Genomic DNA, 23,765 nt, shown 5'->3' with positions numbered 1-23,765 from the left:
CTGGGAGAAGGTGACGGGGGTCCCCGGGGGTCGTGTCCCCCCTCGGAGCGCGTGTGATTCCCCCATGTCCCCCCATGCCGGGGTCACCCCCTTTTCTCTCCCACAGCGCTCCTGACCCAGCTCCTGCTCCCCCCTGGGAGGGGCTTTGGGAGCCCTGGGACCCCCTTGAATCCCCTTGGATTCCCTGGGCTTTGGGAGCCCTGGGACCCCCTGCACCCCTCATCCTGCACCAACACGCCCTGCACCCCCTGTCCCGGGTATCCTCCTCTCCCAGCCCCTGCCTCCCCTGTTTCCCTGATCGGGGACCCCCGGACCCCCATTCCCGGCCATCCCGGGGCACCTCGGCCCCAGGTCTCCCTTTCCTGGGAAACCCGAGCTGAGCACGGGGCTCTGCAGCCGCTCTGGGATTTATGATCACTAAAGGAAAGGGACAGGAGAGAGAGAGAGAAGGAGACTGGGAGTCAGGGATCAGGGTCCCAGCGCCCAGTCCTGCCCCGCCGGGGCTGGGGCCCCGCAGCCGCAGGACAAAATGGATCCGCGGGTCCCGCTGCTTGCCCCGCTTCGGGCCGAACCCAGCGGGTTCCAGGCAGAGTTTGGCCGCGGGGCCCGGGAGCTCAGCCCGGCCCGGCCCGGGGGTCCCGCAGGGCGCGGCCGAGGAGGGTCCGGGGGATGGCAGGAGGGGACCCAGGGGAATTCCCTGGAATTGCCCCGTCCCCTCCCCCCGCGCTCCCTCGGTCCCTTTGGCTTCTCCGTCTCCCGCCCTGCGCCGCCGGGATCTGCCCGGCGCCCGGTGACGTCACGAGCAGCCCGAGCTGCCATTGGCGGGCAGGAAAGAGCGGCGCCAGTGGCGGGGCCGGAGGCGGCTCTGGGGGCGGAGCCGGGCTGGGGGCGGGGCCCAGCGGAGCAGCGCGATGGCTCCAGCGCTGGGGCCGGGGGCGCTCCTGGGGGGGCGAGGGGCGAGTGGGACCCCCGGCACGGGAACTCCCGAACCGCAACTCCCGGGCACGGGAACCCCCTGAGCTCCCATTTCCGGGTACTAGAGCACCCTGCACCGCCATTCCCGGATACTGTGACCCCCTGCATCCCCTTCCCCAGCACCGGGACCCCCTGTTCCCCCTTGTCTGGCTCCGGAGCCTCCCTGAACCCCCCTGGACCACCATTCCCGGATACTGTGACCCCCTCTGCATCCCCTTCCCCAGCATCAGCACCTCCCTGTTCCCCCTTGTCTGGCCCCGGGGCCTACCCGAAACCCCCTGAACCACCATTCCCGGATACTGTGACCCCCTGCATCCCCCTGCCCAGCACCGGGACCCCCTGTTCCCCTTAGCTGACAAGAGGACGTCCCTGAAGCCCCATTCCCGGCAAGGGGACTTCCCTGTACCCACATTTCCCGTCCCAGGAAAACCCCCTGAGCCACCGTTTCTGGGTCCCGGGACTCCCCTGAAACTCTATCTCTGGGCCGGGGACCCCCGTCCCCCCCCCGTTCCCGGCAGAGGGACCACCTGACCCCCTCATTCCCCGCACCGGGACCTCCTTGCACCCCCATATCCAGGTCTGAACCCCCACTCCCGTGCACGGGGACCGCCCGGCACCTCCATCCCCGGCGCTGAGACCCCCCCGAGCCCCCTTATCCCGCACCGATACCCCCTCGCACCCCCTCTTTCCCCGCCCCCGCGCTCCCTCGGGCACTTCCGCGGCTCCCAAGCTGCGCCACCGGGATCCGCCCGGCGAGCGGGGACTGCCCCCGGCACCGGGACCCCCCTCCCGCCCCCGGCTCCTCCCGGGGCCTTCTGGAAACAGCAGCGGGAAGAGTTCAACAATTCATCATTATTTCAATTGATTTCGTTGGTTTCCGGGGAGAGCCGCTGGGACAGCACCTCACCGCAAACCTGCAGGAGGGGAACAAAGGCTGCGTGAGGGGAATAGAGAACGAAAACGATGTAATAGAAGAAAAAAAGGGAAAAAACCTAAAAGTAAAATAGATTTTACAGTAAAATAACATAAAATAACTATGGGGGAAAAAAGAAAATAGCGCCAGAGCTCATTCTGTTGGGACTTTGCATTTTTTCTCCGAGCTCCGGGCCGGGTCTGAGCCAGGAACCGGTGGGCTGGGAGAGACATCGCTGCTGAGGGGCTGAATATTTCCGAAACTAAAGGATGAAGTGGCACCTGGAGGTTCCAGCAGTCCCCGCGCACACGTTCGATTCCCTCATTTCAAGCTGAAAGCTCAGCTCCACTCGTGACTCTGCTTTGTAGTGATGAATGGAAACATTCCCCGCAATTCCCGTCGAAAGAGCCCGGCAAGGTTCGTGTCGGGAGAGCTCCCTCGGGGCAGCCCCGGCTCCTGCCCTGCTTGAGTCCCTCTCGAGCCCGCTGTGGTTTCCAGCTGCTTCGCTCCAGCTGCCCCAAATGCCCGTGAATTGCACGGAACTGGAACAGATCCGAGTCCTCGTGGCTCGGGCTAAGGGCAGGGAGAGGTCACTGAGGGATCGCCATCGCAGCCACAAGAGCCCCGACGTGGGGAATGAACTGGATTTGGGACGGAGCGGATCAGAACAGGAGAGTGAGGAGGAAAATAAACCCTGGAACAGAACCTTCCCCCGACCTCTTTCTCCTTGCCGGAGTTCACTTTATGCCCGGCTCCTCCCAGCTGTGCCCAGCGGGGCAGGGAGAAGGGATGGGAGTCGCACTCAGTTCGTGCCGCTGCTTCCCCTCGGGGACAGGAATCCTTCCCTGCTGCGGCGCGGGGTCCCTGCCATGGGGTCAGTCCCTGCCCTGGCCAGCGGGGGGTCCCTCCCATGGGCTCAGTCCCTGCCCTGGCCAGCGGGGGGTCCCTCCCATGGTGTCAGTCCCTGCCCTGGTGTCATAGGCTAGCAAGCATAGTCCTGGAAGGGATATCGTTGCTAAGGGGTGCTTACAGCTTCCTCTGGGACCTGATAGAACCTATCAGCTGGCCAGTTTGAATATGGACAATTCTTTAAGCCACTTAAAGTTGTGACCGCCTCTGTGATCCACACTTAAGAATAGACAAACTCCCCCCCAAGCTCTCTCTCGTTTCCGGCGCTGGGACAGGTGGCTGCAGGCCCCGTGCAGGGGCCAGCAGGCCCGGCCAGGCCCTGCTTGGGCCAGGCTGGGCCGGGCCACGGCCAGCCTGGAGCCATGGGCCTGTTCCAGCCATGGAACCCCCCCCCACTGCCTTGCCGTGGGCGGCCAGAGAGGCTCAGAACCCCCCCCCCCCCCCTCCACTTCGACCAAGATTTCAGCAAAGCGGCACCTCTGTCCGGCAGAGGTCCGGTGACCAATAGTGATAAACCACATTCCAGCTGCAAGGCCGAGGTGAGATTAACCCTTTTATTGCTGGGAAGAGCTGAAAACCTGAGGGAAGAGAGAGAGAGGAGATGCTTAAAGCTGAAAGTCTGTTGTGAAGCTATGATATATCAGAGTATCCTGTTGTAATTTCATGAAGATATGGGGGGTGGAGCGTTCAACTCCTAAGCAATAGGCAGATGCTGATGCAGCTGTAATTTCATGAGAAGTTTGGACAGAGAGAGAGATGAACCAGATGAACCAGATGAGGACTTTTGCTCCACATGGGAAAGGAGAAAAACCTCAATTCCTAGAGATGCTCCCAGAGATAGTTGTAATGATGAAGATGAGGAAGACCCTTTGCTCCCAGGGAAGGAGAAGGGCCTCTGTTTCTTTGTTTCTGAACAGCTCAACCTTAAAATTGTACCCCAAAAAACTTCCAGAGTGGACCCTCGAAAGCAGTTGCGGGAAAAGCTGCAAGTCGGGGGAAGGGACTCACATTGCGAGCAGAGACTCCTCTTCCTGAATGGACTGAACAATATTTGGAAGTGGGTGGCTGTCTCGGTGTGATACTGTTTTCATAGCCCGAGCAAGAAGAGACTTCTCTTTCTAAATGGACTGAACAAGGTTATTATGGAAGTGGTAAACAGACTGAACATCTTAAGGGTTGTCTTTACATTGTCAGTGGGAGAAGGGAGGAAGGTGGGGGGAGGAGGAGAGTTCTGAAGGTGGTATAATATTTTTTTCTCTCCTTTTCTTCTTTTAGGTGTGTTAATAAACTTCTTTATATTCTTTCAAGTTTGGTGCCTGCTTTGCATTTCTCCTAATTCTTATCTCACAGAAGATAAACAGTAATGAGTATTTTAGCCCAAACCACTAAACTAAATTGGTGTTTCTGCCCGGTTACAAACCCAACCCGCGACACCTGGCCAGCGGGGGTCCCTCCCATGGGCTCAGTCCCTGCCCTGGCCAGCGGGGGGTCCCTTCCATGGGGTCAGTCCCTGCCCTGGCCAGCGGGGGTCCCTCCCATGGGCTCAGTCCCTGCCCTGGCCAGCGGGGGGTCCCTCCCCAGCCGTGCGGTCACTCCCCGGCCCGGCCCTGAGGCGCGGGGCAGTCGCGGGGCAGCCGCGCTCCGGCCCCGTCAGCGGCAGCGCCGCTTCGTGCCGGGCAGGAGCGGCAGAAGGAGCCGGGCGGCGGCGGGGGCTGAACCCCGGCAGCAGCGAGGAGGAAGAAGAGGAAGAAGAGGAAGAAGAGGAAGAAGAGGAAGAAGAGGAAGAAGAGGAAGAAGAGGAAGAAGAGGAAGGGGCCGGGGCCGCCTGCGGTGTCCGATCCCCGGCAGCAGCGGGGAGGCCTCGGGCAGCGGCGGCGGGCGGGGCCCTTTGGAGCCGCCCCGAGGGCTCGGTGCCGCCCCGGGCCCCTGAAGGAGCCGCTCGGCGGGACGGGCGAGCTGGGAACGAGAGAAAACCGCGAAAAAAGAAGAAAATCCGATCAAAGAGCCGCACCGAGGGGCGTCTCAGCCGGCCCGTGGCACTGAAGGAGCTGCACCGAGAGACCGGCGAGGAGCCCGGCGGTGAAAGAGCCGCAGCGGAGGGCGGGGGATGGGAGGTGCGAATGGAGTAAAATATAGAGATTCGAAGGAAAAATTATAAAAGAGCCCCACCGGGAGTGGCGGCTGCGCAGTGACTAAGAAAGCAGCACCGGGGGGTTCCGGGGCTTGTTCCCGTCAGCTCCGCTCAGCCCTCGGGCACCGGGGGGTTCCGGGGCTTGTTCCCCTCAGCTCCGCTCAGCCCTCGGGCACCGGGGGGTTCCGGGGCTTGTTCCCGTCAGCTCCGCTCAGCCCTCGGGCACCGGGGGGTTCCGGGGCTTGTTCCCGTCAGCTCCGCTCAGCCCTCGGGCACCGCGCTGGGGCCCCGCGCACTTTTCCAGCCCGGCCGCCCCCACGGGCCGGGCCCCGCGGCTCCCGCTGCCGCCGCCTCGGCCCCGCCGAGCCCAGAAACCCCGGAAAATCGCTCCCATGCACTAAGGAACCTTTCCGTGCGCAGCCAGGGGCGCAGAGGGGGGATCCTTATGAAGCCCCCTCCCCTCAGTCCCTCCTGGCACGGCCGGGCATTAGCGCAGCTCCCGGGGCTGTGTCCCGGCACCGGCTGCTGCCACAGGGCACGGGGCTGCCGCGCTCGGGCATTAAACGCGATTTGGGGAGCAGGGACAGCCACAGAAAGCCTCGGGGAGCCCTCGGGAGCCTGGAGCTGCACGAGGGCCACAAAGGATGCCCTGGACACAGCGATGGCCCCAGCAGCGGCTCTGCCCCCCAGCACGGGGCTGTGTCCCAGACCCCCCGCTCCAGCCCGAGGTTTGGGGGCGGCAGCGGAGCTGCTGGACGCAGCTTCCAGCCCCGCCAGCCGCAGCTCCGATCCCTTGGGCCGTGACGCCGGGGACGGGTGTCCGTCGGCGCTCGGGCTCTGTCTGTCAGCTTTTGCAATCCAGATTCCAATTGTGAGAAATGAGGGAATGATAAATGTTGTCTTTCGCATCTATGATTTTAACATTTAGAAGTGATGATGTACTATGTAGAAATAGCGTTAAGGTAAAATGCAGTTAAGTAAAAACGAGATTAAGGTAAATTGTAACTTCGAAATAGCTGTAATACGCTAAGAAATGTATTAATAAACACATGGCAATAAATGTCTTTTGAGCTGAGAAACTACAGAGCCAGGAACCGAGATATCTTAGAGGAACAAAGAAGATAAACCGCGTGCATCCCAGGAAGACTGTTCTCTCCTCAGAACTCACATCTCCCAAGGGAACTGGCAGCTGCAAATGAGGCTGGAGACTGGGGAGGCACGGGAGGGGGGTGCCTGTCTTCAGTTCTGAAGCGATCCCGAGCACCGAGGCGGCGGCGTGCTGGGAGAACGGGCAAAGACCAAAGACCGGAGAGGGGGGAAAGTTGAGTGAAGTGTAAATGACTTTCTGGGCTTAACGAATATGTAACAGTTTGAGAGAGTCCTTAAGTCCACAGTGAAATGAATGGAGGGCGCCTCTGGCAATATTGCCAAGCGCCCCAGCGCTGTGATTTGCCTTTGTTCGACAAATAAATGTTCAATATTATATTGCTAAAAAAATTAGCTTTTGTATTCATTTTCTTCAGAGAGAGAAGAAAAGGAGAGAGTGAAGAGAGAGTAAAGAGAGAATAAAGAAAGAGAGAGAGAATAAAGAGAGAGAGCAAAAAGAGAGAAAGTCAGAGAGAGTAAAGAGAGAGTGGAAAAGAGAGAGACGATAAGGAGAAAGAGAATAGAGTGAGAGTAAAGAGAGGGAATAAAGAGTAAAGACAGAGAGAATAAAGACAAACATTGCTGCTAAAGAACGTCCGTGCAGCCCCAAACGCCTTCGCACACCGGCTTCAGTGTCCGTGCTCGGGGCTTGATTTACCAAGATGTGAATATCGATCTCATATCGATATCCAGCTGAGACAGACAAAAGCTCTCTAACAGGTGAGAGTTAGAAAGTGAATGTTTTATTGGCGCCGGACAGCGGCGTGGAACAGCTTCCTAATGCGCAGTGCCCAGGTATGAACGGTTACAGAGTTCATTTAGCCACAAAAGTGATGAATATCCAAACTACAAATACATATTTCTAACAGTGACCCCTCCCATTCTCCGCTTCGTATGGAAATGAGCTTTAATGGCATTAAGCATGCGCAGTGCGTGCTCTGAATTGAGTCGCTGCTCTCGAATTGGGGCGGTGGTCCCAGACAGATGAAGTAAGCTCATCTCTCTCACTTGCACCTTTTTTGCCTTTCTGAACTTTAACAATCTTAATTACGTTAGTGACCTCCCAATTTCCTCTTGCCTGACTTTTGAATAGGTTCCCATAGAGGGAGGAAATTGGGAATTGTCCTTGTTCCCTACACCAACTGATCAATATTTCTGTTCCTCGTTCTAAGCACAGCTAAACAAACATACAAATGACAGATCATCAATTATTCCGTAATCAATTACTGACATCTTAAAAACCATTTCAAATCTAGCTAACTATTTTAATTAACTCTAGTCCAGCTCAAATTCTTTCTTATTCTAACTCATTTCAACACAGCTAGCCTATAACTAAAATGTTTATGTTTCTTTTAAATCTATGTTTCAGGGTGTCACCATTGCCACGGGGCTGCCCTAGGGCAGAAATCCCCTGCGGAGATACCGGGACCGGCTGTGGGAGATGGGACACCAAACACACCGGCTTTAGTCTCTTTGGGAAGAAGAAGTGAGTTTTTCAGTCTGTTTGGGATAGAAAACTACTTCTGATTGCATCCGCCTGTTATACACGGGATTTAAAAAGCATAATAAATACTAAAAAGGAATAATGATAAATAGCTGTGGTTCAAAAGGCATAAAGGAATTAGGAGGAACATATCGACTGACAGAAGAGTTAATAAAAAGTATACTATAAAATGATCTTCTGCAGTGTTGTCAGTGGGTGTTTTTGGATTTTTAAAAAATTTTGTATTACTTGTTTCCTCTGATCTGCTTTGATTTACAACCATTGAAGCTAAAATGAGCAATATCGGGAAAAAATCAACAGTTGGGTGCAAAGCCTCAGGATGAATGTGGAACTAATGGAGGATTCACGTGCTTTAGACACGTGTGTGCACAGGTGCAGAAAAGCATCGCTCCTTTTGGAGGCTGCATTACAGCACACGGGTGGTAAAATCAGATTGACTCCTGTTTTCACAGGCTTCCCGGGCATCACTTACCAAGGATCTCCTCAAGCCCAGTGAGTGATCGAGGACAGATCAAGGGTGGTTCTGGATAATCTATTTACACTCACATTTTCCAACTCCTCCCACCAGTTTGAAGTGCCAGTGTCCATTGTTGGAGCCACCACGGTGGAAAGGAGCAGCACAGCTGAACAGAGAAAGCGACTTTTGCCCTCAGAGCAGAGCAAGCAGGAAGGCACACGGCTTGCACACATGAAGGTCTCTTGTCCATTCCAAGAAAAAGGCATCCACCAAAAGCAAAGATTTGTTGAATTCAGTGTAACAATACAGCGATTTCAGGGAAACATTGAAAGGAATGTGATGAATGTGTCCTTGCAAACAGACCCTGTGAATCTGCTGGTAGGCGGGGCCAGGGGCTTGTAGGTAGGGAAGTGACAGAAGAAACTATCAGCTCGAGAGTCTTCCTGATGCAGAGTGAAGTAGAACCTGAAACCAGAATCAGCATCCATTGAGCACCTCGGAACCAGCATCAGCCCTGGATCCTCCCAGCTCCCAGCATCCAGCCCTGGATCCCCCAGCTCCCATCATCCAGCCCTGGATCCTCCCAGCTCCCAGCATCCAGCCCTGGATCCCCCAGCTCCCATCACCCAGCTCTGGATCCCCCCAGCTCCCATCACCCAGCTCTGGATCCCCCCAGCTCCCATCATCCAGCCCTGGATCCCCCAGCTCCCATCATCCAGCCCTGGATCCCCCCAGCTCCCAGCATCCAGCCCTGGACCTGCCCAGCCCCCTCACCCAGCTCTGGAACCACCAGCCCTCGGCTCCCAGGCCTGGACCCCCAGCTCCCATTCACCCGTCTGTGCCCCCCAGATTTCTTCTGCAGCCCCCCCGTGAGAGTGGGGGGTGGGGGCCGAGTGCTGGTGCCCCCCTGCCTGCAGCAGATCCAGCGGTGAGGGGAGTTCGGGGGGTCCCTCAGCATTTGGGCTCCCCTGGGATTTGGGGTGAACCCCCCGGGCCCCCAGGATCTCCCTGAACACGCTGACGCTGCCCGTGCGCAGCGAGAAGGTTCATACCCGGCACGGGGTCCCCAGCTCTGTCACCGGCATCGCCCAGGTACCCCAAAACCTCCCGGGAATCCCCAACACCCTCCCCCCCGGGGAACCCCAACCTCTCCTGGGACCCCAAAAATATCCCCGGGACCATCCAAAAACTCCCCAGGACCACAAATCCCTATACAGACCCCCCAAAATGCTCTCAGGACACCAAAATTCCCATGGAACCTCCCAACACCCCCCGGACCCCCTTGAGAAGGTTTATACTTGGCACGGGGTCCCCATCTCCATCACCGGCAGGTGTCGGGAAAGGCGCGGGAGACGAGCTCATGATTTCATGATCGGCAAGCCTCGATTTTATTGTCTTTTCATCTCTTATTTATACAACACTTAAACAGCTCATACATATTGCAAAACCTGAGCTCATGATTGCTCATCTTCTCTCGTGGGAACAACACACCCCGCGGCGATGGTTTCCTCATTCCAGTCTGCTCTGGCTTGTGTCCTGTTGGACACCTTGTTGATAAGAAACCCCTTTTTCCACGACAGGCTGACTCCTACATCCTGCAAGGCTCTATCTTATCATGTCCTCTACTGCGCAGCCATTCCTCAGATAAGCTCTCTACACTTCCCCCGTTTTCTTTATGTGCTATCATGCTCAGAGTTGTTGTTTTTAGCAGTACCCTCTTGATACAAGTTAGAGCGCAGCTGAACAGGACTAATCCTACCAAAACCATGATCAATAAGAGAAACAATGTTTTTACCATGCTTCTTACCCAACCACCCAATCCCAGTTCACTGACCAGCCCATCTAGGCCAAAGAAACCTGTATCTTCCTTAATTTTTTGAGAGTGATTTATAAGCTGTTGAATCTCTGCATGAATAGAGCGAGAATGATCATTTAGATCCATGCAGCATAGTCCCTCAAATTCTTCACACCCGTGTCCATGAGCTAACAACAGAAAATCAATAGCAGCTCTATTTTGTAATACAGCATGTTGGACTGTGCTTAAATCATCTGCTAGCGCAGACAGTACTCTACTTGTTCCATTTGCTTGCTTCACTACCCAGCAGCTTAATCTCTCTATATTGCGATGAGCTCGAGCTGCTTTCCCTGTCTTTCTTCCGGCGTCTGTGAATGCAGTAATGGCATTGCGGATAGGCTTATCTTCTCGCAAGGGTTTTGAAATCTAGTTCCATGCTCCTATCCACTGTAATGCCTTGGGAAACAGGGGACCGGTCTGAATTTTGGCTCCTGAGGACAACAGGGCTTCCGTGAGTAATGAAGAATTTAGCAAGTACCAGTCCAAGGCAGGTTTTTCCATTGGGAAATTGATGCACTCAGATTCTTGTCCTCCAATTTCCAGAATGCACAAACGTCCTTTCTTAATTAAATTAGCCAAATTTTCAAGTTTTGTGGTAAAAGTTTTTCGTTGCTGCAACTGTGGTGATATCCATTCTAAAACCGCCAGCTCCCCCGTTTTCTTTAGCTGCGTAATTGCGCCGAGGAGGTGAGTTTCAGAATTCCAAATAGTAAGAGAGAGGGGGATGTCTGGATTAAGACGCGAAACAAAACCGTCTGTGATACAGGTGGTGATTTGTTGTAGAGCTTCTCGCTGCTGCGGCGTCAGGTGTACTGGTGTGCATGGATCTGATCCTTTTAGTAAGGGACGGAGCTGGTCTAAAAGAACATTAGGGATTCCTACTATTGGCTTTAACCACTGCAGATCACCTAACAGTTTTTGAGCGTCATTTAAAGTGGTGATTGAGGCTTGGATATGTAGTTTTTGAGGCTTCACTCTTTGATTGGTGATGACCCATCCTAAATACTTCCACGGGGAGGATATTTGAATTTTGTTAGCAGCTATTACTAAAGACCATTCTTGAAGAGAGGAGGTAATAAGCTGAATTTCTGTTTGGTCAAAAGGCTCCTTCTGCGCAAACAAAATATCATCCATATAATGATAAATGATGGTCTGAGGTAACTTTTGTCGCAGTGGTTGCAATGCTGCATCAACATACAATTGACATATGGTGGGAGAGTTGCGCATTCCCTGCGGCAATACGGTCCACTCAAAACGTTTGTCTGGTTCACCACGATTAAGAGCAGGCAATGAAAAGGCAAATCGCTTCGTATCATCTGGATGTAGTGGAATTGTGAAAAAGCAATCTTTCAAGTCAATAATAAGAAGAGGCCAATCTTGTGGCAACATTGCTGGATTAGGGAGTCCTGGCTGCAGCGCTCCCATAGGCTCCATACGAGCATTGACAGTTCGAAGGTCTTGTAGCAGACGAAACGTGCCATTCTTCTTTTGGATGACAAAAATTGGGGTGTTCCATGGGCTTGTCGACGGCTTAAGATGTCCTTGTTGAAGCTGCTCATTGACTAGAGCGTGTGCTTGAAGCAGATTTTCCCGTTTTAAAGGCCATTGCTTAACCACTACAGGGTCGTTGTCAGTCCATCTTAGTGGCAGCGGGAAATTCCAAGCAACGGCCCTTAGCAGAAATGGCGATCATCGGTAAGCACAAAACTCATTTGGGCCAATACATCTCTTCTGAGGAGGCAGTCAACTGTGGGGGGTAGAGGGGCGATAGAAAAAGTTGCGGTAGTTTTCTTGCCCTCAATTTCTACAGTTATCAGCGGAGATTTGTGTGCTAGTTTCATTCCTCCGACACCAGTGATGGCTGTCATTGCTGGCAGAAGAGGCCAATGTGAGGGCCATGTGTTCACATCGACAATGCTGGAGTCTGCCCCTGTGTCTAGGAGGCTCTGTAACGTGATTGTTTCTCCTTTATAGGTTAGGGCACACGGCTTCCGTGGATGGCTATTAAGATCGATGGTGAGCAAGGTTAGTTCCCCAGTTGAGCCGCAGCCTGTATGAGCGTTTGGTTGAGCCTGCAAGGGTTGCATGCCTTGTGTGGCTTGAGGCAAAGGTACAAATTGAGCTAGTCTTTGGCCTTTAGGAATCCTTACAGGTGGATGAACAGTATAAGCTAGTATGAAGATATCACCCTGTGAGTCAGCGTCCACCACGCCTGGTTGAACGAACAGTCCTAGGGCAGTGGCAGATGATCGGCCAAGAATCAAGCCTCCTACTGGTGTACCATTGAGGCAGATGGGTCCTGTTAGTCCTGTAGGGATGTTATGGATTTCAGACGTCAGGAGATCACAGTCTACTGAGGCTGCCAAGTCCAGGCCGATGCTGCCCCCTGTTGCTGGCTGGAGGCAGGGCAAGGGTTTGCAGCTGCTACTTGTGTCCCTGCGCGGCTGCTGGACGCGCTGCTCCGGGAGTTTCCCCGCTTCTTGTTACGGCAGGCATTCGAGTTATGCGTGTTGGATTGGCATTTGTTGCACCAAACTCCGGATGCTGAGCACTCCCGACGAAGGTGGCCTGACTGGCCACATCGATAGCATCTCATTCTGTTTCCCTCTGGAGGCAACCGGGGGCGCGTGGCTGCTGCTTGGAGGGGAGCAAGGGCGGCCATTACCTGCGACTGAGCACTAGCTGCTTGTTCCTTCAATCCCTCCCCCAGCTTTTCTAACGCGTGGACTAAAAAGGCTTGAGCACCTGTGGGCAAGGTCGCAGCTTTATCTAGTAATGCCGGAGTGGTCCAATCACCAGGTATAGAGGTAATCAAAGATCTGGTGCTAGGGTTGCTATTTTGCAAAATGCACTGTCTTAAAATGGCATCTTGCATATGGTCGGGTGTCCCTGCCCTAGAGATAGCATCCATAACCTTATCAACAAAGGAGCTTAACGATTCATCACGACCCTGCTTGATGCTCATATATAGGGGGGTCCCTCCTGATGTCCTGACTTTATCTATTGCTCTCTTAGCTACTGCCATTGCCTCCCTAAGTTTATGTGGCCCTAGTCCAGCTTGAGCTTCAACTCTGAGATACGGGCCCTGTCCCATAAGCTCGTCTACAGTAAGGCCTGTTAAGGGGTCCCCTTGGGGTCTGGGGAGATTAGCGCTACTTGCCGCTTCCTCTCTCCACCTTGCCTCAAAAAGCAATCTCTGAGAGGGGGTGTAAATGAGTTTCGTGATAGCCAGGATATCGGCAGGCAGAAGAATGTGGGCATTAAAAAGATAATCTAACATCTGCTTAGCTGGTTCACTAGACACCCCAAAGTTACTGACTGTTGCTCTCAGCTGGGACAGGAGTTTCCAGTCGAGATGGGCAAACTGCGCGTTCTGACCCCCTTGCGCATTAGTAGTGAAAACGACAGGGAAAGCCATCGCTTCTTGTGCCGCTGCTAGGAGTTCGGAATCTCCCCTTTCCATGCTGTCTCGGGCAAGCGCCTGCCACAACTCTCTCCTCCTTGCTGCCATAGCCTCCGCCGGGTCAGATTCTGCCCCAGGGACAGGCTTCGTGGCATTAGAGGGGTCGGGCGGCAGCGGCGGGCATGAGGGGGTTAATGCAGAAGCGGCGATTGAAGCGGAAGGCGGGGGAGCGGGCAGGGGGGTAGGCAGCGCGGGGGATTGACTGTCAGCGGGGGGTGGCTCTGGCGGAATCTCAATAGTGGCAAAGGCAGGGGGGTTGGGGGCCGTAGGGTAAACCGAGGAGTCATTATCTTGGTTACGGGAATGCGCTATCTTAATGCCTATGACTGCTCGCTTCTCTGCCTGCACTAACAGTAGCTCATTATGAACTGCTTTCCAAAGTTTGCTTATTTTCTTGGCTGACTTATCATCGTCTAAAACAAGGCTAAAAAGTTCATCCCCGTACCTCCGCCATTCTGCTAATTCGTGAATGCTGTGAGGGTCGGGAAAGAAACCATAGGAACGCGCGTGAGTTAGTAGGGAAGGGAGGTCTTTTTCTAAGTTAAAAGCTTTAAAGTGATGCTTAAGAAGAAAAGCTTTAAATAAATCCTGTGCTGCTTGCCTATCCATACTTACGGTACCGTTGCTAGCCCTCCAGGCTTCGGCAGCACGTATCAGCGGACCCACCGGTGTGGTCGTTCGGGCACGGAGACGGGAACACAGTTGTCCTCCGCTCTTATTGCCGTCCGTCTAGCTGCAGGACCTGAACCCAACGCACCTTTCCTTGTGGAAGTGGGGGTAGGGGGGGGTACATGACGTGCCTTCTGTTCGGGCGTCAGATGTCGGGAAAGGCGCGGGAGACGAGCTCATGATTTCATGATCGGCAAGCCTCGATTTTATTGTCTTTTCATCTCTTATTTATACAACACTTAAACAGCTCATACATATTGCAAAACCTGAGCTCATGATTGCTCATCTTCTCTCGTGGGAACAACACACCCCGCGGCGATGGTTTCCTCATTCCAGTCTGCTCTGGCTTGTGTCCTGTTGGACACCTTGTTGATAAGAAACCCCTTTTTCCACGACAGGCTGACTCCTACATCCTGCAAGGCTCTATCTTATCATGTCCTCTGCTGTGCAGCCATTCCTCAGATAAGCTCTCTACAGGCAGGCACCCCAAAACAGCCTTGGGACCCCCAAATATTCCCACCGGGATCACCCAAACCCCCACTTTGGGACCCCTGAAAACCTCCCTAGGGAGCCCCCCAAAACCACCGGGACCCCAAAAACCCCCGGGACCCACAAAACCCCCCAGGAGCCCCTCGCGAATGTTCAGACCCAGCACGGGGTCCCCATCGCCATCATCGGCACCACCCAGGTACCCCCAAACCCTGCCTGGACCCCCAAACCCTCCCGAGGCCCCCAACCCCCCCCCCCCGGGGCTCCGCTGCCGGAATCAACGGGAGTGGTGTTGCCCTTTTAACGGGAGTTATAGTGGGCACCGACTTTCCCGGGGCATCTTAAAGCGCCGATGGCAGAGCGAACCCCAAAATTTCACCCGGGGGGCACTCTCCCGTTTGCTGCACTCGGGGGAGCCCCGAACGGCGACGGGTCCTGGGCTGAGCCCCCCACTCAGCCGGGGGTGGGGAGGGAACGGGGAGGGCTGGGACGGGGTTTGGGGGTGCTGGGGTTAACTGGGGGACCCCAGTGGAACCCCTTTCCCGCTGTCCCACCTCCCCGGATCCCCCCTCTCCCACCCCCTTCCCGTTGTTGCCCCAAACCTCCGCTGCCCCAGCTCGCTCTGGGCTGACCCAGCCCTTTCCCATCGTGGCCCGGCCCGGCCCCGCTGCCCCGAGAGCTCCCGGGCCGCGGCCGCAGCGACGGAGGAAGGGCAGGAGGAGGAGGAGGCGGGACAGAGGAGGAGGAAGAGGAGGGCCGGGGGGAAGAAGGAGGAGGCGGAGCAGGCGGAGGAGGCTCCACGTGCGGGCAGCGCTCTCTGCATCCGCAGCCGCTCGGGCCGGGAGCATCGCCCGCCCCGCATCCCGCAGGTGCCCGGGGAGGGGGAGCTCGGCCCAAACATCCCGGGCGGTGCTTTTGGAGGGGGGAGGGATATTTGGAGCTCCCAGGAATCTATTTGGGGCTCGCTGTTTCATCCTCTCTGTCGGGGCGGGCGGCGCGATGTTTGGAGCTTGCGGGACTCCAAAGGCGAGCCGCAGATGCCCCTCGGGCGGATATCGGGGGGTCCCGGGCGGTGTTTTTGGGGGTCCCGGTGGCGGTGGCGGCAGAGCCCCGGCGGGGGCGGGGGGATGCGGGTCCCCCCGCGTTGGGGGTTGGGCTTCCCGGGCCGGGCCCTCCGAGCTCTGCCGGGGCCCCGTGGGGACGGCGCGGGGCCGGGGGGGCGGGGGGACACCGGTTTTGGGGACCCCCGGGAGAGCCGCGGCTTCCCTAAGCAGGACCTCGGAGAGAGGAGAGCCCCAGAAGCCCAAAGCGGGGAGCCCGAGAGGGGGAACCCCTGGGATTGGCGGGACCCCGGCGGGGGGGTCTGGGGGCTGCAGGGGCGGCACGGCCGGGAAAGGGGCTCGGGGGTCCTGGGGCCGGGAAAGGTCTGCTCCCAGTATGAGCCCAGTATGATCCCAGTATGATCCTGGTCATTTCCCCTCACTCCCTGCAGAATCCCTGTTGTTCCCAGTATGAACCCAGTCACTCCCAGTCATTCCCCATTATGATGCAATTTGTCCCAACCACAGTCTCAGTTGCTCCCAGTACTTCCCACTTTTGTCCAGTGTGTTCCCAGTTCTCCCAGTTGCCCCAGCATAGTCCCAGTCACTCCCAGTATGATGCCAGTCTCTCCCAGTGTGGTCCCAGTCACTCACATTTGCCCCCAGTTGCCCCCAGTGTGGTCCCAGTTCCCCCCCGCACATTCCCAGTCACACCCAGTGTGGTCCCAGTCACCACCCGCATGGTCTCAGACATTCCCAGTATATCCCAGTTGCCCTGACCATTCTTGTGGTCATTCCAAGGCACTCCCAGTTACCTCCGCATGGATCAGTTGCCCCCAGATTTATCCCAGTCACTGCCAGTACATCCCAGTTGTCACCAGCATGCATCCTATCATTCCCAGTTCCTCCCAGTGCATCCCCAGTAGGATCTCAGCATGGGCCTGGTAGCTCCCAGTAACCCCCATTGACACCCACTATAATCCCAGCAAGGCCCTAGTCACTCCCAGTATGATGCCAGTGACCCCCAGGGTGTTCCCAGTTGCTCTCTGTCAATGCCAGCATGAGCCCAGTAGCCTCCAGTATGATCCCCGTGACTCCCAGTCACTCCCAGTATATCCCAGTCACCCCCAGCATGCTCCCAGTCACTCCCACTTCTTCCCAGTTGCTTTCAGCACGATTCCAGTTGCTCACAGCCACTCCCAGTCAATCCCAGTATGATTCCAGTCACCCTCAGTATGATCCCAGTCTCACTCAGCATGGACCCACTGTGATTCCGGTATGATCCCAGTTGCCCCCAGCATAGTTCCAGTTGTTCCCAGTTCCTCCCAGTATGATCCCAGTTGCCCCTAGAATAGTCCCAGTCATGCCCACTTTCCCCCAGCATAGATCCAGTTCCTCCCAGGTGCCCCCAGCATGGTCTCATTTCCCCCCAGCATGATCCCAGCTGTTCCCAGTGTGGTTCCAGTCACCCCCAGTATGGTTACAGACACTCCCAGTATATCCCAGTTGCCCTGAACGTTCTTGTAGTCATTCCCAGTTGCCCCAGTAAGGTTCCAGTTACTACAGAATGATCCCAGTTTTTCCTAGTTACTTCCAGGGTCTTCCAGCATGATCCCAGTTTCTGTCAGTTTCCCAAAGTGTGTTCCCAGTTGCTCCCAGTATGATCCCAGTTGTGGCCTCAGTGCCCTCAGCAGGGTTCCAGTACCTTCCAGTTGATCCCAGTTGCTCCCAATGTGTCCACATTTTCCTCCCAACATGGGCCCAGCAGCTCCCAGTAACCCCCAGTCAGGTTCCATTCACACCTGCTGTAATCCCAGTGGCTCCCAGGATGATCCCAGTAGGACCCATAGTCACTCCCAGTATGGTCCAGTCACTTCCAGTATGGTCCCAGTTGCCCCTCTCAATGCCAGTATGATCCCAACTGCTCCCTCTCAATGCCAGTATGATCCCAGTTGCACCCAGTCACCCCCAGCATGGTTACAGTCACCCCCAGTATGACCCCAGTCAGTCCCAGGTACTCCCAGTATTATTCCAGTCATGGCCAGAGTGACTCCCTGTCACTCCCAGTATGGGCCCAGTTGCTCCCAGTATGAATCCAGTCACTCCAAGTTACTCCAAATATGATCCCATTTGCTCCCAGCATGGTCTCTGTTGATCCCAGTCACCTCCAGTATGGTTCCAGTCATGTCCAGCACCTTTCCAGTCCCTCCTAGTCTGATTCCAGTATGATCACAGTCACTCTCAGATACTCCCAGTATGATCCCAGTCACTTCCAGTAGGATCCCAGTATGACTCCAGCATGGGCACAGCTGCTCCCATTATCTTCCAGTGTGGTTCCAGTTGAACCCAGTTGCCCCCAGTTCAGACCCAGTCACTCCCCACATGAGGTTGAGCACTCCCTGAATTCACAGCCCCTCACCCGTGGGATCATCGCCCCCCATCCCACAGGTGCCCGGGGAGGGGGAGCTCAGCCCAGATATCCCAGGGGGGTTCCCTGGGTTGGGTTTTGTTGGGGGGATGTTTGGAGAATGAAGAACTCCAAAGCTGAGCAGAAAATGCCCCTTGTGAAGACATTGGGGGTCCCCAGGAGGTGTTTCTGGGGGTCCCGGTGGCGGTGCCAGCAGAGCCCTGGCAGCGGGCAGGGGGATGTGGGGTACGCCCCGTGGTGGGGGTTGGGTCTGCCCGGGTCAGGCACGGTCACCTCCAGCCCGGAGCCAGGGGGGCTGTGGGACCCCTTGGGAGAGCCGGAGGGGGAACCTCGGGACCCCCAGAGTGGGACGAGCAGAGAGGGTCAGTACCGGGACCAGGGGAGCCCCGGCAGTCTGGAGGAGCAAACCCCTGTGAGCCCCAGGATCCCAAAGTTGGGAGCCCAGAGAGGGGGGAGCGCCGCCATTCGCAGGACCCTCAACAGCCTGGAGAGGGGGAGGGGGGACTCCTTGGACCCCCTGCACCCCAAAACAGAGAATAAGGGGAGATGGGACCTGGGGATCCCATAACCCCCAGTATCCCTAAGTGGGAAGACCAAAGAGGGGAGCTTTTGGATTCCTGGACTCCCAGCAGCCTGGGGAGGGTGGAGACCAAGTAGAGAGGGGGACCCCAATAAAAGAGGGACCCCCAGCAGCTGGGACAGGGGGGAACCCCCAAACACCAAAGGGGAGAGACCAGAGACAGGGAACTCCTGAGAGGCTTTTTGAGAGCAGATTTTTATGGACACACAGTGCTCAGTGACTTCTAGAGATGGACTTGGGCAGAGGGAATTTCAAACTCAATGTTGCTCATCCCTTGTTTTCCCCAAACCAGGATTTCCCATTTCTTACCCTTGGCTGGATGGAGGAGGCTGCGAGGAATAGGAAGATGCCCCAGGACTCCCAGGCAGGTGAGGAGGAAGTCAGTGCCCCTTTCCCCCTCTCTCCTGCTCCATCTCCCAGCCCAGCATCACCCCCGGCTGCAGGACAACCCCGCTGCCGACGCCGTCCTGCCGGGGACGGACTGGGGGGATCTCCTTCCCCTTCCCTGTGGCACGGAGGCAAATCCCATCCTCTCCTTGTCCTTCCTCCCCAGACAAGGAGCTGAGGACGGAGCCCAGGGAGGACAAATCCCCGTGGCAGAACCTGGTGGAAGAGGCCGTTTTGAGCGGCTCCATGGCGCAGGAAGCGAACGGGGAGGAAAAGCCCCGGAGATCCCGCAGGAGGAGGGGCTGCTGTAGGAGCTTGGGGTGGGTTGGACGGTTGGGACGGACGGAGACGAGAGATCTCTGAAGTCAGATCTTTGAACATGCGGTTTATTGCAAAGGGCATGGGTACAGGGGCACTGCTTAGAGCTGCCAGCTGCAGCTCGGAGCAGGCCCAAGAGAGCAAGAATGTAAAAGTAAAAGCAAGTAGGTAAGAGCAGAGTAAGAATGAGCGAAGGAGAATTAAGTAAGGGAGAGAGAGAGAGACCGAAGTCCACATTACAATACAATAAATCATCTTCTGTACTGAATATTCTAATTCTCACTAGCCAATCTAGTACAAGATACAAATCCTATAGCATTTACATACAGCCTATAAGAGTTATTATACTACCATAGAGTGTTACATTTTAACTCCTAAAAACGACTCTTTGGAACCCTTCTGCTGAGCTAGTAGCGTCTGCTCTGACCCTTGGACCTGTCTGCAAGCAGAGGGTATTGTTCAATCAAGAGGGGATTACCTTCAGTCGGCATACCATTGTTTTCCAGTTGTTCAGTAACTACGGCTTGGTATCTCAAAGGTGGCCTTCATTTCAATGTCGCTTATAGTTTTCATATTCCCAAAATCTTTTGTCAGGCAATCATATTTATAAGGCTTTCCTGTTTCATCTTCCCCAACAGCTCCTGAGTGGGGTTTGTTGTTTAGGAAACCTGCTCAGGCTTTTCCATTCTTTTCTTCCAAACAGGAAAACTTCTCCTGGGCCTGTGTGCAGGCAGAGCCCTGAGGAGAGCAGGTGGCACATGGTGCACTGGGCTGGGACAGTGTCTTGGTTTTGAAAGACAGGGGTCTGCTAAGGAAGGCAGAAGCCTCCCTTGAAGTGGCAGATATAACCCCTTTCCCTCTGAGTTATTATAATTTTGAAATCAAGGGCCTTTAGGCAAAGATGTGGGAAATAGGAATAACAGTACTTTATTAGATAGATAGATAGATAGATAGATAGATAGATAGATATATAACCAGTCAAACAAACAACAACAACTCTGGCAGTAACAGCAAACACAAACCCAGTCCCAGCCTTCTCGGCTGTCAGGCCCTTTCCCCTCGGGTGCAGTTCCGCTCGCAGCCGGCAGGGGCGCTGGCGGCTCCCGGTGAGCAGGGCAGGTGCGATGGTTCCCCCGCGGCTGCACGGGGCGCTCCGGAGCGAGCTCGGGGAGCACGCGGCACCGGTGCCCTGGGATCCCGGGGAAGGGATGGAACAAAGGAGCTTCACAAACCCCTGGGCAGCCGATCCCGGACTCTCGGGAACAGCAGGCTGGAACGGCAGGCTGGAGTGGCAGGCACAAACACAAATCCTGGGTGGCAGACGAGATGTATCCAAAAGGGGAACCCCCCGGAGGTCCAGGCAGGCAGGGTGAGCACGGCTACAATGCAGCGAAGGCTCAAAGCAGCAGCAGGGCAGGACGGCCACAGCCCAGCCTCCAGCAGGGCAGGGAAAGCAGCTTTGGGATCCCAGCGTTGTTTCCAGCAGAAAAAAGACGGCCGAAAACAGGAACCAGCAGCTCCTTTCTCTGGAGCTTCTCTCTCCAGGCACTGAGAGCGAACTGAACTCACACCCAGGAGAAAACAAAAGCCTTTTGTCTTCTCTTAAGTATGGCCATTTGTCCCCTAGCAACATGCAAATGGGAAAAAATTCCTTTAACAGGAAAAAAACTAGGCATAACTAAAAACCCCAATAGACAGCCAGCTGCAGAGCTCAAGGGAAGAAGCCCAAAGTGGCACAATGGCTCCTTGCCTTCACATGCAACACCTGGGTCACAATGGCTCCTTGATTCCATGAGGCCCCACTGTGTCACACTGGCTCCTTGGTTCCATGAGGTTCCGCAGTGTCACCATGGTCTCCTTTAATTCGCATTGTCATCATGGACAATTGGTTCCATGAGGCCCCGCAGTGTCACAATGGTCCCTTGGTTCCATAGGTTTTATGTTGTAACAATGGACTCCTTGCTTCTATGAGCTCGCCTGCTTTTTGCAGAGGTGTCTTTGGTTCCAACAAGGCCCCGCTGTGTCTCAGTGCACCCTGGCTTCCATGCAGATCTGGAGTATCACAAAGGCTCCTTGGTTGCACCAGGTCCTGCTGTGTCACAATGGATCCTGTGCTCCATGAGGCCCTCCAAAGTCATCATGGAGCCTTGCTTCCATGAGGTTCCATGATGTGCCAGTGGTCATCTTGGTTCCAGGAGTTTCCTTAGTGTCACAATGCTCTCCATGCTTCCATGATTCCCCACAATGTCCCAATGCTCTCCATGCTTCCATTAGGCCCTGCTTTGCCACAATGGTGCCCTTGTTTCCATGAGGCCCCGCTGTGTCACAATGGACGTATGGTTCCATGATGTTGCATGGTGTCACCATGGTCTTCTTGAATCCGCAGTGTAACAATGGACCATTGGTTCCATGCGGCCTGGCCGTGTCACAATGGGCTCCTTGAGTCCATGATTCCCCACGGTGTCACAATGGAGCCTTGTTTCTAGGAGGTTCTGTACTGTCACAATTGTCTCCTTGATGCCATCAGCCCCTGCAGTGTCACCAAGGCTCCTTGGTTCCATGAGGAACACAAAAGCTTTGCAGAAACATTGAGCAACAGCTGCTGAACACAGCTGGCAACATCTGCTTGCATCAAAAGAGGGCTTCAAGCTGAGAATAGCACCAGCAGCTTCCATCTGCAACAGACACCCAGGGAAAGGACAGGCACAGAGAATTAAGTGGAAAGACTCAGAGAATTCTGCTCCCAGAGATCGTTCTGGCCCATGACACGGCTGCCATGGCTGTGAGGATGGCTCTGCTGCCGTTCCTGCCTTGGGGGAGGATGTGCTGCAGAGCGGGGCTGCCCTGGGCACCGTCAGAGGGACAGGGCAGGACGGCTCCTGCTGCCAGGGCCGGCTGCAGGCTCTGAAGGTGGGCAGCAGCCAGGGGTGCCCAGGGCTGTCCTGCAGAGCAGCTCCTGCAGCCCTGAGGGCTCTTTGCCAGGCCAGGGCATCTGCCACCTGCCAGGGGCAGCTCTCAGCCTGCCTGGGAGCTCCCCATGGGCTGTGGGGAGGAGTTGGAGGTGGAAGGAGCGACCCCCCTCAGGGCAGACTCCTCCTGCTGGGGAGGTGGTGCTGCATGGCCAGGGCTGCTCTCAGCTTTCTCCTCAAGGGAAGGGAAAGGGGCTCTCAGGTTTGTCTGTGTCACTGAGACTCCTGCACTGCCACCCTGGGGATCAGCAGCTCTGCCTCAGATCTCCCTCAGGAAGTGCCTCCTCACACTCCTCTGCCTGCAGACACCACCAGCAGCACCTTGGCTTGCAGCATCTCCCTCTGTCTGAGCTGCGCTTCAGGCCCTGCTGCCAGGGAGATGCCCCTGGGCAGTGCCCTGTGCTGGGAGGGCTCTGCAGGGCAGGGCTGAGCCCCCAGGGCTGGGCTGGGCTCTGGCAGCACTGGCAGGGATAAGCCTTGGACACAGAGGAACAGCTGCCAGGAGGCACAACTGCAGGCAGCAGAGAGCCAGAGCAACCCCAGCTGCACAGGGAAAGGGAGAAGGGTTTAGAGCAATGGTTTTGAAATTGGAGCTTTCAAAAAGTCACTTTATTTTTCATTTTAAGTACAATCACCGGGAAATAGAGGGAGGTGAAATGAGCAAAGGGCACCTGTGTGGGGACCAGCAGGTCCGACTGCACTGGGGCACAGGGAGCCCTGTTTTCCCTCAGGGCCCCCAGTGTTCAGGCTGAGAGCAATGCTGAGGATGAGGCAGCAGCACAAACCTCAGCTCAGAAATCAAAAAGCTTAGCCAAGTTCCCTCACAGGAGGAGAAGTGGTTTTGCGGGAATTCCTAAGAAAATAGAACAGGATCGACTCAGGGGAATCTGTCCCAGCTTGTCAATGCCTTCTTCCAACAGTCCACAATGCCCAGAGTGAAGGAATGTCCAACAGCAGCTCCATCAGCCACTTCCTCCTGCTGGCATTGGCAGACACGCGGCAGCTGCAGCTCCTGCACTTCTGCCTCTTCCTGGGCATCTCCCTGGCTGCCCTCCTGGGCAACGGCCTCATCATCAGCGCCGGAGCCTGCGGCCAGCACCTGCACAGCCCCATGTTCTTCTTCCTGCTCAGCCTGGCCCTCACCGACCTGGGCTTCATCTGCACCACTGTCCCCAAGGCCATGCACAATTCCCTCTGGGGCACCAGCCACATCTCCTACTCAGCATGTGCTGCTCAGCTCTTTCTGCTTCTCTTCTTCCTCTCAGCAGAGTATTTCCTCCTCACCATCATGTGCTACGACCACTACGTGTCCATCTGCAAAGCCCTGCACTACGGGACCCTCCTGGGCAGCAGAGCTTGTGCCCACATGGCAGCAGCTGCCTGGGCCAGTGCCTTTCTCTACGCTCTCATGCACACGGCCAATATATTTTCCCTGCCCCTGTGCCAGGGCAATGCCCTCGGCCAGTTCTTCTGGGAAATCCCACACATCCTCAAGCTCTCCTGCTCCAAATCCTACCTCAGGGAACTTGGGC

General features: G+C 55.8%; 1 protein-coding gene across 1 annotated transcript in view; it reads left to right on the top strand.

Annotated features, from left to right (window-relative positions):
• LOC138101772 (zinc finger protein 135-like) overlaps nucleotides 1–23,765 on the top strand; it is a 76,190-nt gene that overhangs the window by 38,088 nt on the left and 14,337 nt on the right. The window contains exon 3 of the mRNA XM_068999557.1: nucleotides 20,547–20,552. Coding sequence (XP_068855658.1) covers nucleotides 20,547–20,552 — 6 coding nt within the window. The remainder of the gene's footprint in view (nucleotides 1–20,546; nucleotides 20,553–23,765) is intronic.

Source organism: Aphelocoma coerulescens, unplaced genomic scaffold (assembly GCF_041296385.1).
Source record: "Aphelocoma coerulescens isolate FSJ_1873_10779 unplaced genomic scaffold, UR_Acoe_1.0 HiC_scaffold_46, whole genome shotgun sequence".
NCBI classification, from domain to species: domain Eukaryota; kingdom Metazoa; phylum Chordata; class Aves; order Passeriformes; family Corvidae; genus Aphelocoma; species Aphelocoma coerulescens.
This window is presented reverse-complemented; position numbering and strand designations above follow the sequence as displayed.